The sequence below is a fragment of the Hyperolius riggenbachi genome, chromosome 5, assembly GCF_040937935.1.
Source record: "Hyperolius riggenbachi isolate aHypRig1 chromosome 5, aHypRig1.pri, whole genome shotgun sequence".
NCBI classification, from domain to species: Eukaryota; Metazoa; Chordata; class Amphibia; order Anura; family Hyperoliidae; genus Hyperolius; species Hyperolius riggenbachi.
Genome location: NC_090650.1, coordinates 357,414,747 through 357,438,527, shown reverse-complemented (window position 1 = coordinate 357,438,527; position 23,781 = coordinate 357,414,747). Strand labels below are relative to the sequence as shown.

Sequence of the window (23,781 nt, the reverse complement as noted above, 5' to 3'; positions counted from 1 at the left end):
TAGCAAGCATGGCCAGTATAACACCCCTGCCCTCTCCAGTAGAAAGTATGGCCAGTATAACATCCCTGCCCTATCCAGTAGCAAGTATGGCCAGTATAACACCCCTGCCCTCTCCAGTACCAAATATGGCCAGTATAACACCCCTGCCCTCTCCAGTAGCAAGTATGGCCAGTATAACACCACTGCCCTCTACAGTAGCAAGTATGGCCAGTATAACATCCCTGCCCTCTACAGTAACAAGTATGGCCAGTATAACACCCCTGCCCTCTCCAGTAGCAAGTATGGCCAGTATACCATCCCTGCCCTCTACAGTAGCAAGTATGGCCAGTATAACACCCCTGCCCCCTCCAGTAGCAAGTATGGCCAGTATAACACCGCTGCCCTCTCCAGTAGCAAGTATGGCCAGTATAACACCCCTGCCCTCTCCAGTAGCAAGTATGGCCAGTATAACATCCCTGCCCTCTACAGTAGCAAGTATAGCCAGTATAACATCCCCTGCCCTCTCCAGTAGCAAGTGTGATCAGTATAACACCCCTGCAATGTACTTTACCTGAGGAAGTGGGCGACAGACCCATGAAATGCGTTGCAGAAGTTATTAGAGTAAGAAATAAATGTTGAATACATTTTAAATATACATTGTTGTGTCATCAATGGGGAGGCAAGTCCACCAGTACCCCCCATTTTAAACTGTTTTTAATATATTTTATACTTTCTGGTGCCTCTGTATACACAAATCAGTTATTTTGGAGGCTCAGAATATGATGTGCTTAAACATCTAAAGCACCGCACTATGCTGAACTTTAAAGAGGAATTTCCAAAATAAAATCTTCATATAAAACATAGGTGTTCATAAGCCTGAAGTACACTTTGAACTTGATTTATTATAGCTGCGAAATGTGGTGGGAAAAATCCAAATCTCAGCAGTTATGAAAAGAAAAAAAAAAAAGGCCTTGAATGGATTCACTAACTGATCGCCCCAGGCGTTGGCTTCACTGAAGCTGTCTTTTAAACCTAGATCTTTGTTATGAGAAAAACATTTTTTTAAAAAAAATAAAACGATTTTGGCTGGTTCCCCTATCCATATACCTATCCCCCCAAAAGGAGATGCATTAAGACTCGCTGGCCAGTAAAGAAAGAGTCACTGAGTGTCTATCACCTACTAAGAAAAATATTTTGCAATTCTTTGGTTTTTTCCCCCCTCTTGTATGACTGTGATAAAGGCCTACCTTTGTGCTTTAAAATAATCATGCTTTAGTCCATTTATTATCCAAGAAAATGCCTTAAAAAAGGTAAACTGAAGTGAAAATAAATGTATGATATAATGATGTATGGGTAGTACAGCTAGGAAATGGAACATTAGTAGCACAGATACCATCTTTCCCTGAAAATAAGACAGTGTCTTATATTAATTTTTGCACCAAAAGATGTGCTAGGGCTTATTTACAGGGGATGTCTTATATTTCTATGAACACACATGTTTCTGTGCTGTGTGTCCTCCTGACCTCTGTGACACATATTTCTCTGCTGGATCCACCTCTTGTGTGCTACTTTTTTCCCCTTTGTACCTTTAGTGTCCCCTCTGTACCTGTGTCCTCCTCTATCCCCTGTCTTCCTGTGTCCCGTGTCTTCTTGCCCACAAGACTATGGGCTCCAGTAATAACACAAGTTTCCATATTTTTCCCCCTTACTGCCGCTAGGGCTTACTTTCAGGGTAGGGCTTATATTTAGAGTATGCTCAAAATTCCTACTAGGGCTTACCTTCAGGGGATGTCTTAATTTCGGGGAAAGAGGTATGAGTCTCATATTTTTTACAGTACACAAAGAGTTAAGAAACTTCAGTTTTTATCTATGCAAAAGAGCTTCTCTGAGCTCTCCGAAACAACTTGTGTCGGCTACAGTGCTATTTTTTGCAGCACTTCTCTTAACCTGTCTCACACGGTCTCTCAAAGGGTTATTCACTCTGCTCTGTTTCATCATTTAAAATACAGTGTGTAATTTGTAAACTGCAAGTATTAAAGCATGATGCAATGTTATATAAACAAAACAACAACAAAAAAGCTTTATAACTGAAAATAAAATATAAGAATATTTTCTTTGCTACTAATGTTCTATTAAGTACCCATACTACACATACAATTCATTATATCATCAGGGTTTTTGCCTATGGCTGTCTCCTGACTTACATCCCCCTGAAAGATAAAGCTCTGCAAGATGCCCATACATTTAACCCTTTCCCTGCCAAGCATGTACCCCTTACATGTTGGCTAGGAAAGGCTTTAATGGCCAATAACGTATGCTGTACGTTATTTGCGGTTTTCTCCCCCTGGAAGCAGTGGGGGGAGGGAGGCCGACATCACTCCTTCCCCCCTCCCTCCATGTGGGCCCCCCTCCTCTGCCTCCCTGTGTGACCTGAGCTGTGGTCAGGTTGTAATTACTCACCCAATCGCTCGCTCCATGCCACATGTCCCCCAACGGCTGCACGTCCTCTCTACTTCCTGTTTCCTGTATGATGCGTCATTACATACGCGTCATACAGGATCGGGAAAGCAGAGAGGTGCCTGCATCCATCGAGGGACACGCAGCATGGAGTGAGCGATCGGGTGAGTAATTACTCACCCGATCGCTCGCTCCATGCCACATGTCCCCCAACGGCTGCACGTCCTCTCTACTTCCTGTTTCCTGTATGATGCATCATTACATATGCGTCATACAGGATCGGGAAAGCAGAGAGGTGCCTGCATCCATCGAGGGACACGCAGCATGGAGTGAGCAATCGGGTGAGTAATTACAACCCGACTGCTGCTCCAGTCATTCAGGTGGGTCACAAGAGGAGGCCCGATGTGGAGGGAGGGAGGATGACGTTGGCCCCCCCCTACCCGTAGTGGCCCCGATCCCTGCTACCTATACTGGCTGCACCTATACCTATTACCTATGCTGGGGCAACTATACTGGCTACCTATAACCCACTACCTATACTGGGGGTACCTATACCTACTACCTATATTGGGGTACCTATACCTGTTACCTATACTGGAGCACCTATTCCTGGCTATCTATACTGGCTGCACCTATACTAGCTGCACCTATATCTGGCTACCTATACTGACGCACCTATTCCAGGCTACCTATTACTGGCTGCCCTTATATCTTGCTACCTGTATTGGTGCACCTATACCAGAACTAGAAAAGTGGGATACCAGTAGATATGTGGTATCTCTGGATTCAGCAGAATCAGGACTTTTACAAAGATTAACATTTTTGTCAGTAAATATAATTAGTCTTTGAAAAAAAAACAAAGCAGACAAATATTTTAGTTTTTTTTAATTTTCAACATATTTCACTCAAAAATGTTTGTTCTATCTCCAGAAAAAGTAAAACATTTTGTTTGAGTGTTCAAGCCCAATTCTTTACGGAAAAAAACAATATATAATATGTCCTATTTCATGTAGGTTTTCTTGTCAAAAATCCTAATTAAACCTAATGAGTGCAAAATGTCTAAAAACATCTAAAAAGTAGATGTTCACGTTTAGGACAAATTGGCTGGCAGTGAAAGGGTTACAGATTTTCTAGACCTATCAATCACAGTGATTGAATCTGCAGGGAATTGATTTCTAAAACTATTTCTTTTCCATCTAATTTGACCTAAAATGGATCCAAAGTATTGATCGGATCAGATTAAAGGAATACTATTGACAGTGTGCAAATAATGTCTAAGTAGCTGTGTAAACATTTTCCTACTTTTCATGTTAAATATCAGAGGCAAAAGCTGTAATTTATTGAGGGTAGGATTTAGCTATATTGGGACAAATTGATTGCAGAAGGGGTGTCTGCTTCAATGCACAGCCAGAGTTGCATATCAGACTACAGAAAGCAAATATCAAACATATCAAACTCTGAAAGCAAAAACACTATGAAAAAGCTGTGACGATTAGTTACATTTCCTCTGCTCTCTTCAGACACTTCAGTCAGAAACACGGGACACAGGATCTGCAGCTGTTGGGAGCTCTCTCTGTCACACACAGAGCTACACATAGAGTTAACTGATCAAGTGTGAGGGGAATTTCCCCTCTCCTCATGGCTCAGTCAGCCGTCAGTTTTGGTGTCAGTAAAGTTTGAATGTATTTTGCTAACAGTAAACAAAGAAGTTGCTACTAAAATGTATACACCAGTACTTGGCAGCACTTCCCAAACAATTCCTGTGTCAATTGAAAAAAATATGTGAATCGATAGTATTCCTTTAAGGTTGATCGGGGCAGGAGCAGCGCTCAGTCCGCATTGCACTGCATTGACACTAAGCAGTTTGATTAATTTAAATATATTTCCTGTTGGAAGCTATTAAAAATCTATGTGTTATGTGTGGTAGGAATCAATTTCTCTCTGAATTAATTCTGATCAGAGAGGAATCAATTGCTTTGCCACATCGCTAACAATATTCAGTATACAACGTAGTTCCCGGTTAACGAATGAGATAATGGACTCAGGTTAAGAACATACCTACAGCCCCTAAGTTTGAACACTGTCGTTTGTCCCCCTGTACCTCCTCTGTTCCCACCTGCGCCCTCAGTTTCCTCCTCTGTGTCACCTCTGCCTTCATTGTCCCCCTCTGTGCCACCTCCGCCTCCCACTGTGTCACCTCTGTCTCCGTTCTCTCAGTGTCTCCATCTGTGCCTACATTGTGTACCTCTGCTTCCACTGTGTCCCTCTGATCTCTGTATCCTTTGTGCCTCCTTCTGTCTCCTTTACCCAGGGCTGGATTACAGGTTTGCTTTAAAATGTGTAAAATGTGTTTAAAGAGCTTGGAACGCTCTATAAAGTATAGTGCCGGAATCAGTTGAAAAGGGCACCTGAGCCATCTGTATTAGGGCGCCTCCATAGACTTCAATGTTATTTTTGCAAATATGGTCTACAAGGTGGTGAAAAGTGTGCTTGAGTTTTTTTTCGGCTTCAAGGTTTTCCATTCGGCTACAAAATGGAGCCCCTTTGTAGCCCATATTTTTCATTTGGCTACAAGGTTTTTGATTCAGCTACAAAAGGGTGCCCCTTTGTAGCCTATAATTTAGATTCGGCTACGAGGTTGTCGGCTACAAGGTTCTTGATTCTGTGCAAAAGGGCGCCCTTTTACAGCCGAGATGTTTGAATCGGGAGTGCAGGGGAGTTGGGATTAGGCATCACAAGCGGAGGGGGGGGGGGGGGGGGGGCTTAGGGTTAGGCACCACTGGGGGGGGGGGGGGTCTTAGGGTAAGGCACCACCAGGGGAGGGTTCTGTGTGAGTCTAGGAAGAAGTTAAGTCATAGCAATCACCAGGGGGGGGGGGGGTCTTAGGGTTAGGCACCACCAGGGGGGTTACGGTTAGGCACCACCAGGGGGTCTTAGGGTTAGGCACCACCAAGGAGTGGTTAGAGTTAGGCACCATCAGGGGAGGTTTCTGTGTGAGGGTAGGGAGAAGTTAGGTCACAGTAATCACTTTTCTCGGCTATATCCAGAGCCCTTTTAGCCCAACAAATTTTGCCTATAACAGCATCCGTTTTATAAACTTAAACTAGCTTTTCGGCTTTAGCGGCTTTGTAGCTGAATTTGGAATATGGGCTACACCAGGCACTCTTTGTAGCCGAATTTGGCATACGTGCTACACCAGGCGCCCTTTGTAGCCGAATTTGGCGTATGGGCTACACTAGGCGCTCTTTGTTGCTGAATTTGGCATACGGGCTACACAAGGCACCCTTTGTAGCCGAATTTGGAATACAGGCTACACTGGGCGCCCTTGGTAGCCGAATTTGACATTTCGCCTACACCAGGCGCCCTTTGTAGCACAATTTGGCATTTGGGCTACACCAGGTTCCCATTTGTAGGTGAATCTGGCTTTTTTCGTCTATATCAGGCGCCCTTTTTTCCCGGCGCCCTTTTCAAAGTACGCAGTGTACCACAGCAAAATGTAATTTTACGGAGTTTAAACAACATTTTCCTTGATTTTTTTTTTACATTGATTTTCTCAAAAACTATAAGGTCTATTTGAACAAAAAAAATTATGACTTATTCCCATTTTTGTCCCGTTTGTAATAGCAGGTCGTTTGTAAGTCAGGGGTAAGTTGGGGACTTCCCTTATTCTTCTCATCAGTCAGAGGTGACCACCATAGCAGATCATCCAATGTTTTGTATCTAGGAGTCTCCCACATAATAAATATAAACCTTACAAAGAGATCTGTAACTACGTAATGCCACGTGTAAATGTTTCATCTGTATCCTAGACATTGTTGGATCATCCCAATACATTATGCAGACTAATGAAGTGAGGAGTAATATCTGACTTACAGGACCCGTCACTTGCGATGCACTTTCAAATTCTTCATCATCTTCCATTAAAGTTTCCGCTCCAGGCAACGTCTCTGTTCCAAGCAGACAACAAATATTCAGGTTCATGTAATTACTTTGGAATAATTAATCTCCTGAAATATGTAAACGTCCGTGTTTCTTGCCAAAACAGAAAAAAAAGAGAAACTGGATTTCGGGGCTGGTTTTGAATTACACAGGTAATATGTTTCTATCTTGTCTGCCACTGAACACACTTTGATGAGTGATGTCTTAATGGACTGGAGCTCTGTACCTTATTCCATCATGATGAATGGTGCCAGGAATTACCACAGGTTAAGCCTAAATGTTGTTGCCATATAATAGATGCCTGTAGGATATTTAAAGGGAGCTGAAGTGCAGATCTCAGTTCAAATGACAATCTGTCATCTGTGTTCTCCCATACTTGCAGTATCTCCATATTTTCCAAGTGACGGACTTAAGTGTTCCATTAACTACAATGTCAATATTCTATTTACTCTACAGGAGTGTTTAGAGTTACTCCACAGGCATGTTTAGATTTGCTTTATCTAGTAATTATTCAAATATTCTGCTTAAGTGAGATTACAAGCATCAATGATGAGCTAGACAATAGGATTATTACGTGGACAATGTGATGTAAGCAGACATCTTGGGCTGTGCAGAAATGTGGCTGCTGTCAGCTCTGTGCTGCTACAATGACCATTTTGGCTCCTTGAGGGGCAAATTCGACCAAGAGACAGATCTCTCTTTGATCAAATCCGATTAGAGAGAGATCTGTCGGCTGCCCATACACCACAGGCCGATTCCCAATCAATTTCAGCATGAAATCTCTTGGGAATCGGCAGAGTCTGCCACCTCTGCTGCTGCCCTTCTAGTGTATGAATGTAGCCCCTGTGTGTGCATTTGTGCATTGCTTGTCCTCTGACACCCACCACACAGTGCCCATCTGTCTTCGGGACTGCCCGCTCTTCCATTAGCTAGCAGGGCGTATCTTACCAAGCAAGGTGTGAGTTGTGATAGAAATGCATGGTATCCTACTTGGGTAAGTAGCACAATGCAATCTGCACACATTTCGCTAGGGTTGCTATAGTAACTATAGCAACCCTAGCGAAATGTGTGCAGATTGCATTAGGTAATCTACTTCCCTGGCATTCACTTACAGCTAGAGGTAGAAATCTACTCACTCAACAGGTCTAGCCGAAAACACTGCTCAATTGACCAATCTCTGACCTCCATGCCACGCAACAGGCAAATGGCAAATTAGGAGATCTATAACTGGCAATGGGGTCACCATGGAACATCTGATGAGCCGTCGTACAGACATCTCATCTCACCACTCATAATGGTGGAAAAGATCATCAGCTGCAGTCTACTTCCCTGGCATTAGTACTGGTAAAATTGCCGTGCGCAGGCAAATTTGCTGAAAGTTAGTTCATCAAGCCCTTTATCTGTTTATGCACAAAGTACAGCTGAGATATTTTAAAGCACAGACACATTAACATTTGGGGGGGGGGAGAGGGGGGCAGGCAGCAGCATGGGCAGCGTCACGAGGCTGGCCGCGACTGGAACAAGTTATAAGCCCGTTACCAGAGCTGCAGGCAGTGGAGGATGGCGGCATGGGAGTGATCTGTGCCAATGGGGCTGGAGGAAGCCCCAGGTATGTATAAAAAGGTAAGTATCTGTGGTTTGCGGTACACTTTAAATGCAAACTCCATGAAGGGTCACTGCACCGGTCATAGATGAGGAACAACTTTTCTAATTAACACCTTTTTAAAAAAAAAATGTCTTGTCTCTAATACGTTCAGCCATAGACCCTGAACAAGCATATACAGATCAGGTGTTTCTGACATTATTGTCAGATCTGACAAGATTATCTGCATGCTCGTTTCTGATGTGAATGAGACACTGCTGCAGCCAAACAGATCAGCAGGGCTGCCAGGCAACTAGTATTGTTTTGAAGTAAATATGGCAGCCTCCATATCCCTCTTGGTACAGTTTTCATTTAAGGATTATTAAAATTTAGATGTCTCTATCTAAGGCAGCAGTGATGGAAATACTAAGAAAGAGATCCGTATAATGAGTGACGAGCGCCTTTCAGAGATTGCTCATTTACAGATAACAATCATGTTGAATCTTGCTCCTTACAGAGCATCCCTGCTACATGTAACCCCATATAACCCCCAATAGTGAATGATGCTTCTCTCCCTAAGGACATATGATATGGACGTTTAGATCACAAGAATGTGCATATCTGTGTACATCATACGCATATAATGCATGGGAAAAATAATGCTGCCAGTGACTGCCCAATCAGTAAATTTACATTGAGATGAAGCAGGCAAGGCAAACAAAAGATCTAAATAAATAGCCTATAAATAATACAAATGATAGTTAGAATGTTATATGAGGTTCTTTGGTGAGCACTAGGTATATTTGTACCTGAGTCTTATAAGCAGAAATGGATACAGGTCTCTTTTCAGAGTTCATTTTGTCAGCTGTGTAAGTTGGTTGGTAGGCAACCAACCAACTTACACAGCTGACAAAATGAACTCTGAAAAGAGACCTTGTTTATAATACCCCTGAACTGAGAGGGATATGGAGGCCTTTTAAACAATGCAGATTACCTGGCTGTCTTGCTGAGCCTTTGTCTTTAAGGGCCCGTTTCCACTATCGCAAATCTGCATGCTTTTTCTGCATGCAGATTCGCATTACCAATACAAGTGGATGGGCCTGTTTCCACTTGTCAGAAATCCTGTGCAATTTTGTGTGCAGGAAAAATTTGCACGCAGAGCCATCAGAATTCGCACACACCTCAAGGCGGTGTGCGATTCGCATACAATGTAGTCAATAGGAAATTCGCATGCGTTTTCGCTATGCGAATTTTACCACAAATGTGCGTAAGTTTTCTCATAAAATCAATGTAAAAGCACACAGGCACTGACATGGTTAAATTTGCACACTTAATAACCTATGCAAAAACGTACGCAAATTCGCAGTAAAATTTGCGTTAAAATTCGCATACACATTCGTTTTTGCGTTTTCCGCAACGAATTCGCACCGCACAAGTGGAAATGGGCTCTAATACCCATACCCATAGACCCTGAACAAGCATGTAGATCAGATGCTCCTGACTGAAGTCTGGCTGGATTAGCCACATACTTGTTTCAGGTGACTAAGTAAGACTCCACTGCAGCCAAAGAGATCAGCAGGACAGCCAGGCAACTGGTATTGTTTAAAAGGTAAGAAATATGGCAACCACCATATCCCTCTCGGTTCAGGTTTCCTTTAAGAATGAAGTAGGGAGTTCAGGTTTCCTTTAAGAATAAGGTAGGAAGTTCAGGTTCCCTTTAAGAATAAGGTAGGAAGGTTGCTCACAGGAGGGGAACATTTTAGGTTTCCTCAGCATACCAAAAACTGGAGTTGCTGATATTTTCTCTACCCTGCAAAACTTCAGCTGTCTTATCCAAGCTCACAACAATTTCAAAGCGTTCAAAGGACAAAAAAAAATAACAGTTCCTTTGGAAAAAAAAGACATTTCTTGTTGTCCGATGCCATAATCCATGTCTAATGTGTTTTTCCAATCACTGCAACTTTCTGATGACCCCGTCATGAGTATCTTTAAATCTCCTGCTAGGGGTCCCCATTGGTTTATTGATCTGGACCCTAAAAGACTCTTCTTGAGGCAATTTTTTATGTTAAACCATGAACTCCCACGTATAAAGTCACTAAAAATATCAGAGAAAAGAACATTGGAACAATAAAATGCTGCAGCTGTCTTCAAATGCGTTGGTGAGCTAAATGTATACTTTTTTTAATTGAATCCTGTTAACACTTTCCAAATCTATCTCGGACTATGTCCGACAGTGACCTTTTCCTCTATGGGATCAATGCCTGACGTAGTGCAACATAGGAAAAAGAAGGCTGTGGCTTGATGGCCCTGTTGCCGGTATGATTTGGCAAAGCGCCGTCCTATACACATCAGTGTCAAACTATATCCACTGGCCACCTTCGCTACTTCCTCCAACTCCGCCACATTTTCATCCATGTTGGGATGCTGATGTTGGATCTGGTCCGGCACAGCTTCCCCCTATGTGGATCAAAGTGACGGTCACTTTAATCCCCTCTATCAACATGCAGCGCCACGTAACGTAATAGCAGCATTACGCTGGCGCTTGTGCAAAGGGCATGGCTACAGCAAGCAAGCTGGCGATGGCCTCGTTCCCCACCACTGATGCTGGTCCCTGCCCCAGGTATCGAGCCTCTGGAGCCATGGTCCCGTTCCTTTTTCCGGATCACCCACGTCCCCCCCCCCCCCCCCCCAGCACCCTTCAAAAAAATTAGGTGCTGGGAAACATGAGTGATTTGGAAAGGGTTAATAGAAATTTGCAAGCATTAGACAATAGCCAGACAATGCTACTGATTGTTGGGACTGAATCAGGCCCCAGGTCTATGAGCTAAAGATATTTCTGATACTATGTTTAGACATTTTGTTCATCATTTGATCCTGTCAAAATGGTCTCAAGTGGGTAAAGACCACCTAATGTGTATGGGTGTGGCAGGCTGTGTGCTGTGATTGAGTGAACAGCAATGGCAGATCATCAGGTGGAAGGTTGGATGGATTCAGTTGAAATCCTAATTAGTAAAGGTGAAGGACAAATACAGAGAGATGGAAGGCGGAGCTGTATCTCAGGAGCTGCTCTTCTGGGTTTGGCTTGAGAAAAGTTAGTTTATTTGCTTGACAATTCCATAAAAATACATAACACATTCCAAATTGATTTCATTTTAGTGCAACAACATTGACTTGTTTTCAGCTTGGATAGAAAAATACATATCAGTACATCCTAATTTTTAAACTTATTGCAGGACATTTATAACTCTGATAAAGGATAAAAACTGGGCAGTGTCTGTAGTTTAGAAACAATGATGAGCTTCAGCTATATTGTTATATATATTAATAGCCTACCATTTGGCATTGCACACAATACACACCTTTCTTATGACATATCAAAATAATGGTAAAAATTGTGATGAATCATAAGGACTAGTTTTGCTTGAAGGATATCGGAGGCGAATTGGATTGTAAGAAAGGGGGGAGCAGTTCTCATGCCCTGCACCTCTGTCCACCTCTGGTCTCACCAAAAAGCCAGCAGAAGCTGCTTCCAGGTCGGCAGCAGTGCACAAGAGCTAGCTCCAGCAGCATGTGTAACTGACCGTGCTCCCGTGACCAGGAACGCTCTGCGCATGCGCACTACGAGGCAACTCTTAGTCAATGACGCACGCTGCCGGGCCTAGTGCTGGTGCACTGCTGCTGATCCGGTTGACCTGGAAGCAGTTTCTGCTGGCTTTTAGGAGAGAACAGAGGGGGACAGAGGTGAACATCCATGTACATGCCTGCCCCTATTCTTAAAATCTTATTTGCCTCGGATATCCTTTAATGTATACATTTAAAATGATTCAGCTCAGTATTAACCTATTGACGGTTATACAAGTCAATACAAAACATGCTGGGAACAGTGTTGACTTGCATACACATTAGTGATGGGCGAACATCCAGATGTTCGGGTTCGGGGTGGTTCGGCCGAACATGCCCCCGATGTTCGGCATGTTCGGGCCGAACCCAACCCGAACATGTCCCTTTGGGGCCCCTATAGGGTCCCAGCATAAAGGGAGAGCATGCCCCGAGCGCGGGGGGGGGGGGGGGGGTCGGAAATGCTAGGCGCTAGTACCATCTGGTACTTCCGCCCTCTCTTGACGCACTTCCTGTTTACATTTGAAGTCGCGTCAAGAGAGCGCAGAAGTACCGCGATGACACGAACGAGGGTACGCGTCATCTACATGATGACACGTACCCTCGTACGCATCATCGCGGTACTTCTGCGCTCTCTTGACGCGACTTCAAATGTAAACAGGAAGTGCGTCAAGAGAGGGCGGAAGTACCAGATGGTACTAGCGCCTAGCATCTCCGCCTGCCCGCTTCCTGCCCTCCTCCTCAGGTACTTTTGGGGGGCTTAAATTTAACGTTATAGGGTACCGGCAAAAGGGAGAGCTTAGCGGGGAGGGGTGGGGGGCATTTCCGACCCCCCCCCCCCCCCGCGCTCGGGGCATGTTCTCCCTTTATGCTGGGACCCTATAGGGGGCTATGTTCGGCCAGACACGGCTGTGTTCGGCCGAACAAAGAAGGCGCGTTCGGGCAGCGTGGCCGAGCACCCTCCCGAACACCATGAGGTGTTCGGGGGGTGCCGAACCGAACCCGAACAGGCCAAAATCCGGGCGAACCCGAACAGTGGCGAACACTGTTCGCCCACCCTTGCCTGACACATTTTGGCAAGTTACAGGAAAAAAAAAAGTTCTGAAAATTATTTGTATGACTTTTTGCACAGAAATCCAGAAATCCTGGGGAAATTGAACGCCAGGGAGGTTAAAGCCTAATGCTGGGTACACACGATGCGTTTTTTCCGTCGATTTTCCATCTGATCGATTTCCGATTCAATTTTCCGATCGATTTCCGATTCGATTCCGTTGTCTTTTCTTATCTGTTTCCATTCACTTCTATGAAAAATCGATCAGAAAAACGATCGAAAATAAGATCGGACATGACGGAAATTATCTATCGAACCATCTATCAAACACAAAATTGTATGGTGTCTACCTAGCATTAGAGAATTCTCCAATTCTACTGCATATGATGGTGAATTTGCATTACTTATAGATACACAAAGTTGTTTGCGTTGCACGTCTGTACTTTAAATTATTGTTATTTTGTTTATTAATATGTTGCAATTACTTGGCTGTCTGGATCCTGCAGACCCTGGTTGCCAGAAGAGCAGGATTTACTTCCCCAGCACAGAGCAGATCTCCTAGCCCCACCCATTTTTATGCACTTTTTCCCTATTGAACTGCATTATATATACTATGTGCAAATGCTCATTTCTATGAACTCAAAAATATACTTCACACAAAGGTATTAAGTTATTTCTTCTGGACAAGGGGATAGACCTTCCTCTGCAGTTGAATACTGGAGAGAATGGCCAAGAAATTGCAGCTTGACTCTACTCCATTTCCTGTTGGTACTGTTATGGGTCACCAACAGACATTCATCTGTCACCCATTCTAGCTATGAGTGGTCAGATCTAGGGCCAGATTCACTAACCAGTGTTAAAGTTGCCATATACAGGGAATGTATGGCAATTTTACCAGGTACTTAGGGTGGGTTGTGCGATCAGTGTGCCCAGTGTTACCATAGCTCACTACACATCACTTCATGATATGAATATGTTGAAAGAGTAATTTGTATAAGACTGAGATTAAAGGGTGTCTGAAGAGAGGTACTATTAACAGATAAATGTGTTTCTCTGCAGTGGACTACAGCCAGCCTGTAGCATAACTCTCACTGATAACTTATAAGAGCTGATAAAACCCATGTAGATAAGAAGCATTTTTAATGACAGGGATAAATGAAAAGTAAATGAGTTCAGTATTGGTCTACAAGGGTGCTGAAAAGCACTGAAAACTATTGCTGTTTACCTGAGACATTTAACACTTCAAAGCACACCTGAAGTGTACTAAAACCTTCAACTTAACATCAAGGTGGGCTAGAGCCCCCTCACTACTCACCATCCTCCAGATACTTGTTGTTTTTGGGGGTACCTCCCATTCCAGGACTTCTTCCCCTCCCACCCACCCATATAGCTTCCATGATGTTGCCAACTAGTAAACAAGCAAGTCTGAAATGGGCATGTGCGAGTTCCGAACCGCACATGCCCAGTAAAATAAAGCACTTGTGCGCTTCCTCTTGCACGCATGAGTACTTCTTTTTACTGGGAATGAGCGGTTCAGAACTTACGCATACCCAGTTCTTCCTGCAGAATATTCAACTGAGGGGCCAGTCAAATATGGAAGAGTTTAGGAGTAGGAGGGACCTTGAAGACAATGGTTAGTTGGAGGGTGATCAGTAACAGGTAATGGGCTTAATTCACTATATATTATTTTGGCTTTCAGGTACTTCACTTTCAGATACAAAACAATGGGATTACACAAAACTCATTTAGGAATAGGACTATAGATACAACTGTTTATCTCATCAGCTTATTTCTACTTAAGGATTGCTTTAAAATTAAAACAAAAAAATGATTAATGTTTTACTTGACATCAAACACAAGGAGCAATCTGACTTGCATGATCTTACCAGCAATAACTATGCAACTATGAGCTTGAAACAGAGTGAATATGACTGAACAGGTTATTGAGGGAAGGCTTTCCTTAATGTAGATGTAATTTCTTTCCTTCAGCTGAATTACTTATACGTGGATGAAGAAGACTTTGGGATTTACATTCCCCCAGACATTGCACAACATAATGTACTGTATTTTTCATTCTATTTTTTAAAAATGTTGAAGCAAATTCTACTCACCCACATTAGCAGCTGCTTTGTCTTGGGAAGAGCATTCTTTGGCTGCTTCCTCTGTTCCCTGAGCCAGACTTTCACCCTGTAACCTAGAACACAAAAAGACAAAGGCTACAGATGCTGAAAATCCATGGATCAATTCAGAGCCCTTGCACTGGCGGAAAATAACTATTTGATAATCATGCCATATATGGAGCCAGTGAACTCCTGGTAGCCTTTAGATGAGAACACTGGTCCATCTACAATGGACTGTAAAATATTTTACTAAAGTATACACAATGTGACATGTGACATGATGAGATAAACATGTGCATGTACAGTGTCAAGCACACAAATAACTAGGCTGTGTTCCTTTTTTTCTCTCTTTGCCTGAAAGAGTTTAACATCAGGGGCCTGATTCCCAAAGTGGTGCTAACCTAGTTAGCACGCCTAAAGACTTTGGGCGTGCTAACTAGGGTGCTAAGTAGTTAGCACGCACCAAGCTAAATCAGTTCTTGCGCTAAATTTCTCGTTCACCCGCTAAGTTTAGCGCTACCCGGTGCGCGTGAAACGTTGCACCGGGTGCGATGAAAGTGGTGCACCCGATGCCCCCAAGACGGCGCATTGGATGCGCCATAAACGTCGCACCCATGCGACGTTTAGGGCGCATCCAATGCGTCGTTTTGGGCGTATCTGGTGCACCGTTGTCGTCGCACCCGGTGCAAATTTTTGCGCGCACGGGGCAGTGCTAAACTTAGCACGCGACAGCGAAACTTTGTGCGCGAGTGCGCAAAGTATGTTTAGGTGTGCTATGGGGCTTTTCACAAGCGTGCTAACAGTTAGCACCGCTTTGTAAATCAAGCCCCAGGTATGCAAGTGACAGTTTCTGTCTAGGTCGGGACTGAGTCGGACTACAGCATTTCCCTCATTGATAAGGTAATATAGTCATAAAACACTTTCCTGGTACAAAATGGCTTCTGAGAGCAGCAAAGAGAGAAAAAGGGTCGATAGTTCATAGATTTTAGCTCTGGCATACTTCAATGTCTGGGTCATTGAGCAGAGACATTAAAACAGTAATAACTTAAAAAGTAGATTTAAAAATAAAACCGTAGGATACCTAAAAAATATATTTTTAAGGGAAAGGGGGATAGACAATTGTTTATGTCATCAGTTTTTTTTCATCTCCCGTTTCCTTTAACCACATCATCTGTAAATGCTACGACAGCAGTCAAAAACAGATCACAGACTGTTCCCTACATGCAGGAAAAAAACCAAAATGTACATATATTTTTTTTTTTTTTCAAATTACTTTATGTATGCAAAAGATCTTTGCTAAATAAACTAGCTTTCTCTTTGGTTTCATCTGTGCAGTAATGTCAACTGATTTCTCCCCCCCCCCCCCCCCCTTCCTAAATGCCCCTACTACTATAGTATGTTCAAAGCGCTTATCAGATTGATAAAAATAAAATAAAGTATAGTGTTTATCAGAGAAAACCAAACCAGTATTATGGGGATCAATAGCAATAAATGGGAACTCTGTAAGTGCAACAATCTGTCTCAAAGAAATGTTCTATTTACAATAGCTTACACTGCAATCCTTCTATTAGATCTTCTGCTATGTGAATTAACTAAATCACAGATGTCTCCTGGTAGAATTGAAAAAACACAATTATAAAAGGCCTCTTCCTGTCCTTTTGTGCATAAAAAATTGGTAAAGAGAAAAACATTTTTTTTTTCTTTTTAGCCTTAGTCATGAACTACTAAAAAATTCCAAAGGTGATGTGTAATTTGGAGGCTGTTCATTTGAACACAGGAAAAAGCCAATTGTGTATTAGTAAAAAGCACTTAATCTTGTTCCGGACACTAATCCTTAGCCCCACCCCTCAACCCACATTAACTTTTTCCTGATATACCCAACTTCATGCTCTACCCTTAAAGTGAAACTAGCAGCATTTTTAGCCCCAGGGCATATCAATAGCACATTAAAAATGCATTCTAACAATGTGTCTCATTACTAAAAAAAATCCATTCTACCTTGTCTTTTACCATTTAAATGTTTGTTAGAGGCCTTTTTTTACCCTACTTCCTCAATCTGTCATCTGCAGAAATTGCAAGCAGATAAGGACTTCTGTATTTAGCCATAACAATGAGCAAACAAAGGCTTTCATCGGTGGAGGGGGGTGGGGTGGGGTGGGGGTAGAGATAGGACACTGTGCTTCAAGCAGTTCAATGAACTCCCACTTAATTACATGCTCACCTTCCCCGGGATAAAAAGGGGTGGTAGGAAAATGGCAGCTTCTACAGCTATTAGAAATCAGAACAAACTGCAAAGAAAAAAAGCTGCTTGGATCCCCTTAATGTAAATCATAACTAACACTAACCTCTTCGCATTATAAACCATTTTCTAATGGCTAACCCTAATCCCACTCCCAACATCAATCCAGTCCTGATGTCCAACCCTAATTACCCTCTTCTTCCTGATGCCTAACCCTACCCTGGCCTCTCAACCCAACAAGTAAATCTAACGGCCCCCTATGCCATTAGTGATAACCTAGTGTAGCCCTACTGTTGATATGTCAGGAATCCCCTGCATTAGAACTACAAAGGACCTCCCAGAAGTCAGCTAAAGTCCTTGGGGGGGGGGCGGGGGGGGGGGGGGGGATGAAGGATCTTTGTCTTGCCAAGCACAGACTGTGCTTTTGTAGTTTTACTTGACCTTGCTTCATCTGGCAGTCACCATTCAGTTGCATGCCTTCTATAATTACCAGGTGAGTAGCAAAAACCAAATCCTAACTGCTGTAGGAAACAATGGGGCATCTCACTAATATTATATATGTGAAAGTTTGGATGTTTGGATGCAGTAGTAAATAGCTTGGCGTTTTTCTCTGTGGAGAGAGAGAAGAGGCGGGGCCAGGCGCCGGAAGTCAGGTGATGCAGGGACTTCGGGATGGCATTGTGGGACAAGGCTTCTCGGGTAAATATAACTTTCTTTAAAGTGCAGGCTGACAGATTTTCTTATTTACTTTGGAGGTCCTCTTTAAGTTTACATGATTTAGTTTAACCACTTCCAGATAGCGGGGATTCAAATCTATGCCCTGTTTGGAGGCTGTTATTCCTGCCAGGGCGTAGATTTCACTCGCCACCTCCGCGCGTTCTCTGCCCGCCGCAGCTAACTTGCCCTGCTGTCGGTATGACAGCAGAGCTCTGTGAGCCTGTCACTTTATCAATGTGAGCAAACCCCATTGGCTTACATTGATCACAAGATCAGGAGCCAATGAAATCGGCTCTTGACAGGCTCACAGAGCTCTGCCGTCATAGGGACGACAGAGCGGGTGGGCTGAGGCAATGGTGTGCGGCGTGTAGTGCGGTAGCGGTGATTCACGTCTGCAATTCGTCAATATGTGTCGGTTTTTGGTGCCAGCGGTCTCTGGTCCTTAAAGTGAACCTCCAGACTAAAAATCGACTCAGCAGCACTGAAAAGGCCTGGTGTTTCTTTAACAGTTTCACAGCATCAGAACTTTGTTTCTCTTATACAAGCCTCATTTTTAGCTGCACAGAAGAAAACTGCACGGGCATTTTTCCCCTAATGCTGTGCAAAGCATGATGGGATTTCTGATGTTGTTGTTCTCGTTCTGCTGTTTTGGTGCAATTTTTTTTTTTTTTTACATTTTGAATTTGACATTTGAAGCCTAGCGCATGCAGCTGGGAGGGGTTATCAGGACAAAGGACAGTTGGAACTGTGTCTTATGCTCCCTGTCACCTCCTTTCAACCAAAAAGAGGGCTGCCCCCATGACAAAGATGGCAGCCCCCATGAATCACAAACATTTGCCTGTTTTTATAAAACATTGTGGGTAAAAAATGATATCACCTATCTATTCTAATTAACATAACTAATGTAACTTAATGACAGTATGTTTGTTTAGGTTGAAGTTCCCCTTTAAGGAACCACAGACCGCCGGTACTGAAGTTGTTAAAGGATTAGCTAACAAATGGGGAGAAACAATTAATGCTATTTACGTCTACACATTAAAACTAAGCCATACTGATTCCACCATCCTATTACCTAACTACATTAATATGTATCTAGCAACCTATTAACCTTGCCATTTATGAGTTGATCAACCATTCCCAAATGTACATGCATAAGCCAATACAAGCTTAAGCTTCCTATAAGAGAGATTATAAATGTTTATCAGAACAGCCGGACAATGTGAATGTATTGCAGATATATTACTGGCAGAGGCTGACAGACACAACTGCTATAAATATAGGGATAAAATAGGGAAAAAAAACAAAAACACCATAATCAGCTTTTCTGGGAAATCATAATCTGTAGATTTTCAGCATAAGCACTAATACTTAAAAAAAAAATTAAATCACTTGAGTTAGGCTGGAACTGACGTCACCGGTAATGGTAAAATGAGTGGTTAAACTTAAAGAGGAACGGCAGTGAAAATAACAAAATGAATACAACTGCTTATTTTTATACAATATTAATTTATAGATTATTTAGTCCGTGTTTGCCCATTGTAAATCTTTCCTCTCTCCGATTTACATTCTGAAATGTATGGTGGAGACATTTTTAGTTCTGCCAGGTGCTCTGCACGAAATGTTCTTTTACTGAGAGTTCTATGCACAGAGGAAGATATTGATTGCTTGGCAGTTGGAAAAAGACGTTATTTTCCAAAATGCAATGAGGTTCACAGACAGCAAACTGTCTGCTGTAGACAGGTGGAGATGTATGACCCCGACTCCACTTGGGTTTCCAGGCAGAGCTGGAGATGATCGCACTCTTGTAACAAAAACACAATCAGATTGACCTCAAAGGGAGTCGGAGCTACCAAGGATCAATGGCCTCAATTCTGGTAGGGTTCTCAAACAAATTACCTCATGTGAGGTAATTTACCATATTTAGCAATTTTGGTAGGTTTTAGTCATGCTTTACCTCATGAGGTAAATTATGAGGTAATCCATGAGGTCATTTGCATTAATTTTACCGAAAATATCCAATCTCATGGAAAGCATGTTAGCACATAATTTACCAATCAGTTTAAGGCCCCGTTCACACTTGCGGTTCAAGTCCGCAAGTGTCCGGGGGTCCGGTGGCCGCAAAGAGACCGTACGGGTCTCTGTGGTGGCCACAAGGCGGCACAAGTTGCGGATCCGGAATGTATCAGTTCCGGCTACAGTAAAGTAGCCGGAACTAGATACATTGCAGTGCCGGAAAGGCACTGCAAGCATGGGGGATACCGGCGTGTAGTCCGGGCCCCCCAAGTGGCATAGGACCGGTGCTGGAAGCATCCGGTCCTATTGCCAGTGTGATGGGAAACATCCGTTTCCCATTGCACAGCATGGCCGCATGCGAAGGGTCAGGATCCGGCCCGGGTCCGCTGCCGCACCAGGATGGACTGAAAAATAGCGCATGTTGGAAAAAAAGCCGGACCGTCCCGGAGCTGCGTTCCCAGATCGGATCCGGACGGCGCACGAGTGTGAATGGATACATTGATTAACAATGTATCCATTCACCATCCGCTGTGTACGGAGCGTTCCGGGTCCGAGGAAGCCGGACCTGGAACGCTAATGTGAACCGGGCCTTAGACCTGTCTGTACCTGGAGGTAAAGTCAATTTGTATGGATTTTGCAGTTTTTAGTGGAGTTCTATTGCTGTTTTAGTGATGTTACTATTCAGGCTGTGTAATAGAAAAAAAATTGTAAAAATAAAACTCCAGATATTTACTGGATTTTGTTTGTATAAGGGATGCCTATAAATACTGTATACTTTATATAGGTTGCTACATAATCAAATACACATTTACCCCTAAAAAAACAAAACAAAAAAACAAAACACATCTTCCAAAGACTATCCTATCTTATGAAAGACAATTAAAGACTACTGTTATTTATTTATTGCATGCTTACTGCTGAAATACAGGGCCGGAGCTACCATAGGAAAAAAAGGGCAATTGTCTCAGGGCCCCAGAGCCTGTAGGGGCCCCCAAGGTGTCCCTCCCCCATCTTAACTGTTGCTCCCCAGGGACTCTGCAGAGTCTGTTAAGTTGGGAGGTGATTGGGGAGGGTCAGCAGCCAGCTCAGGGGCCCAGGAGGGAAATTTGGCTGCAAAAAAGGGCCTCCAATGATGCTTTTTGGTCGGGTGTGTCTGTTGGGGGCCCCCAGGCTAATCTTGGTCTAGGGCCCAATTGTTACTTGAACCAGCCCTGCTGAAATACCTCATGTTTTACCTCACTTTATGCATTTACCTCATGTTTCACCTCATGTTTTACCTCATGTTTGGAAATGGAGAAAAATCTTTCAGACTTACTAAAAAAAAAAAAAAAAAAAAAAAAAGGAAAATACCTCATGAGGTATTTTACCTATAAAAAAAATATTTACCTCACATAGCTCCCAGAATTTAGGCCAATGAGCTATAATACCACTCTGAAAGGAGGGTAAAGAAACAAGGTAGGGGGGAAGAGGCACCCAGATGAGATAAAATACGTTAAAACCAACAAAATAGAAAACAAAAGCGTGAGGTGGCTTACCTCAATAAAGACAAATTCATGTATTATATGCATTTTTATTATGCGCTGGCAACGCGTTTCATTGGTGCGTGCCCTCTTCCTCAGGCCAAATAAAAAGTGCCAAACAGTGCTGTTCCCGCAAGTTAGGCACCTTGCTCAGAGGCTCACGAAACAAATTGCTACAGAACAAACAGACTTTCCTTTTTCACATAACTAGGTTCAACTCTGAGGTAAAACACCTCTGTATTTTTTTGATTTTATTGCTTTTAAAGGTTTTTATTCTACCTTTGTGCCTCTTCCTCCTGTTGTATGGCCTAGACTTATCAGGCAACAAAAGTTTGCAACACTAACCGGAGTAATATCAGCCCAAAGTGAGGGATGATAGCTTAAGATGCATATGTGACTATGCAACATCAGTGAGAAATAGGTTTTGCATAACTGATTACTTGGGCTCTCTCATGATTTTGACCCAGAGGAAAACTTGATGAGGTTAACTGCTTTGGGTATAAATAGCAATACAATTTTATAAATTGTCACATAATAAATATTTAACATTATGGGCATTGTGTCATGCAGCAATGAAGGCATTCTCATAATGTATAGCTCAGCTATTCTCAACCGGGGTTCCGCGTCCAGGGGTTCCGTGTCAATTTGACACTTCCGCGGGACAATATAGTCCCGCTTCTGCATATGTTTGCAGCAGCGGAAGGATTCCTTCATGCTGCTGCGAGTGATGCAGTCGATTGATCTGTAAAACAGCCGCATCACCCGAAGCCAGCTCTTTAGTTCCGGCACGCGCGTGAGTTCAAGAATGATCTCAGCTTCAAGGAGGAGGAAAGGACGTCAGATGGTAAGTATGGGGGGAGGTTTTTCCTGCACTGACACCAATGGATAAAGCAGCACATAAACCGCAAAGCAGCCACAGTAAGGGGACAAAGCAGCACACAAACGGGGGACATGGCAGCAACAAACGGGGGACAATGCAGCCACAGAAACGGGGGACAATGCAGCCACATAAACGGGGGACAAAGCAGCACACAAACGGGGGAAAAAGCAGCCACAGAAAGGGGGGACAAAGCAGCCACTGTAACGGGGGACAAAACAGCACGCAAACGGGGGACAAAGCAGCCACAGCAACGGGGACAAAGCAGCACACAAACGGGGGACAAAGCAGCAACAGAAAGGGAGGGACAAAGCAGCAACAGCAACGGGGGACAAAGCAGCACACAAACAGACAAAGAAGCCACAGAAAGGGGGGACAAAGCAGCACACAAACAGACAAAGAAGCCACAGAAAGGGGGGACAAAGCAGCACACAGACAGGCAAAGCAGTCACAGAAAGGGGGGACAAAGCAGCACACAAACAGACAAAGCAGCCACAGAAAGAGGGGACAAAGCAGCACACAAACAGACAAAGAAGCCACAGAAAGGGGGGACAAAGCAGCACACAAACGGACAAAGCAGCCACAGAAAGGGGGGACAAAGCAGCACACAAACAGACAAAGAAGCCACAGAAAGGGGGCACAAAGCAGCACACAAACAGACAAAGAAGCCATAGAAAGGGGGGACAAAGCAGCACACAAACGGACAAAGCAGCCACAGAAAGGGGGGACAAAGCAGTCCCCCAAACAAGGGAGGCATAGCAGCCAAACAAACTGGGGGGACAAAGTAGCTACACAAATGGGGGCCACACTTGTTAATAAGGGCACATGGGAGCTAACAAGTGGGATAAAGGGGGCCGAGCCTGTTAAGGGAGACATAGCATGCCACACTAATAAAGAGGGCACAGGTGCCATACTATAGAGAGGACATGGGTCCAATTTTAATATAGGGAAGTGTGTGTGTATACAGTGTGTGTGTGTGTGTATACAGTGTGTGTGTGTGTGTGTGTACAGTGTGTGTGTGTGTGTACAGTGTGTGTGTGTATACAGTGTGTGTGTGTGTGTGTGTGTGTGTGTGTGTGTACAGTGTGTGTGTGTGTGTGTGTGTGTGTCTGTGTGTGTCTGTGTGTGTGTGTGTGTGTGTGTGTCTGTGTGTGTCTGTGTGTGTCTGTGTCTGTGTGTGTCTGTGTGTGTGTGTGTGTGTCTGTGTGTGTCTGTGTGTGTGTGTGTGTGTGTGTGTACAGTGTGTGTGTGTGTACAGTGTGTGTGTGTATACAGTGTGTGTGTGTGTGTGTGTGTGTGTGTGTGTGTGTGTGTGTGTGTGTGTGTGTGTGTCTGTGTGTGTGTGTCTGTGTGTGCGTGGGGGGATCCCCGAGATTTGAAAATTTTCCGAAGGGTTCCTCGGGTCAAAAAAGGGTGAGAAAGGCTGGTATAGCTCCTGTCAGATAGGCATTGTACACAGTGTGTGTGTGTGTGTGTGTGTGTGTGTGTGTGTGTGTGTACAGTGTGTGTGTGTGTACAGTGTGTGTGTGTGTGTGTGTGTGTGTACAGTGTGTGTGTGTATACAGTGTGTGTGTGTGTGTGTGTGTGTGTGTGTGTGTGTGTACAGTGTGTGTGTGTATACAGTGTGTGTGTGTGTGTGTGTCTGTGTGTGTCTGTGTGTGTCTGTGTG

The 23,781-nt window shown here is 43.6% G+C and overlaps 1 protein-coding gene across 3 annotated transcripts in view; it reads right to left on the bottom strand.

Moving 5' to 3' along the window:
* Positions 1-23,781, bottom strand: part of C5H8orf34 (chromosome 5 C8orf34 homolog) — a 245,957-nt gene that overhangs the window by 87,545 nt on the left and 134,631 nt on the right. For all 3 annotated transcript variants that reach the window (XM_068237473.1, XM_068237471.1, XM_068237474.1), the window contains exons 9-10: positions 14,738-14,820; positions 6,310-6,383 (exon numbers count right to left, since the gene is read on the bottom strand). In XM_068237473.1, the coding sequence (XP_068093574.1) occupies positions 6,310-6,383; positions 14,738-14,820 (157 nt within the window). The remainder of the gene's footprint in view (positions 1-6,309; positions 6,384-14,737; positions 14,821-23,781) is intronic.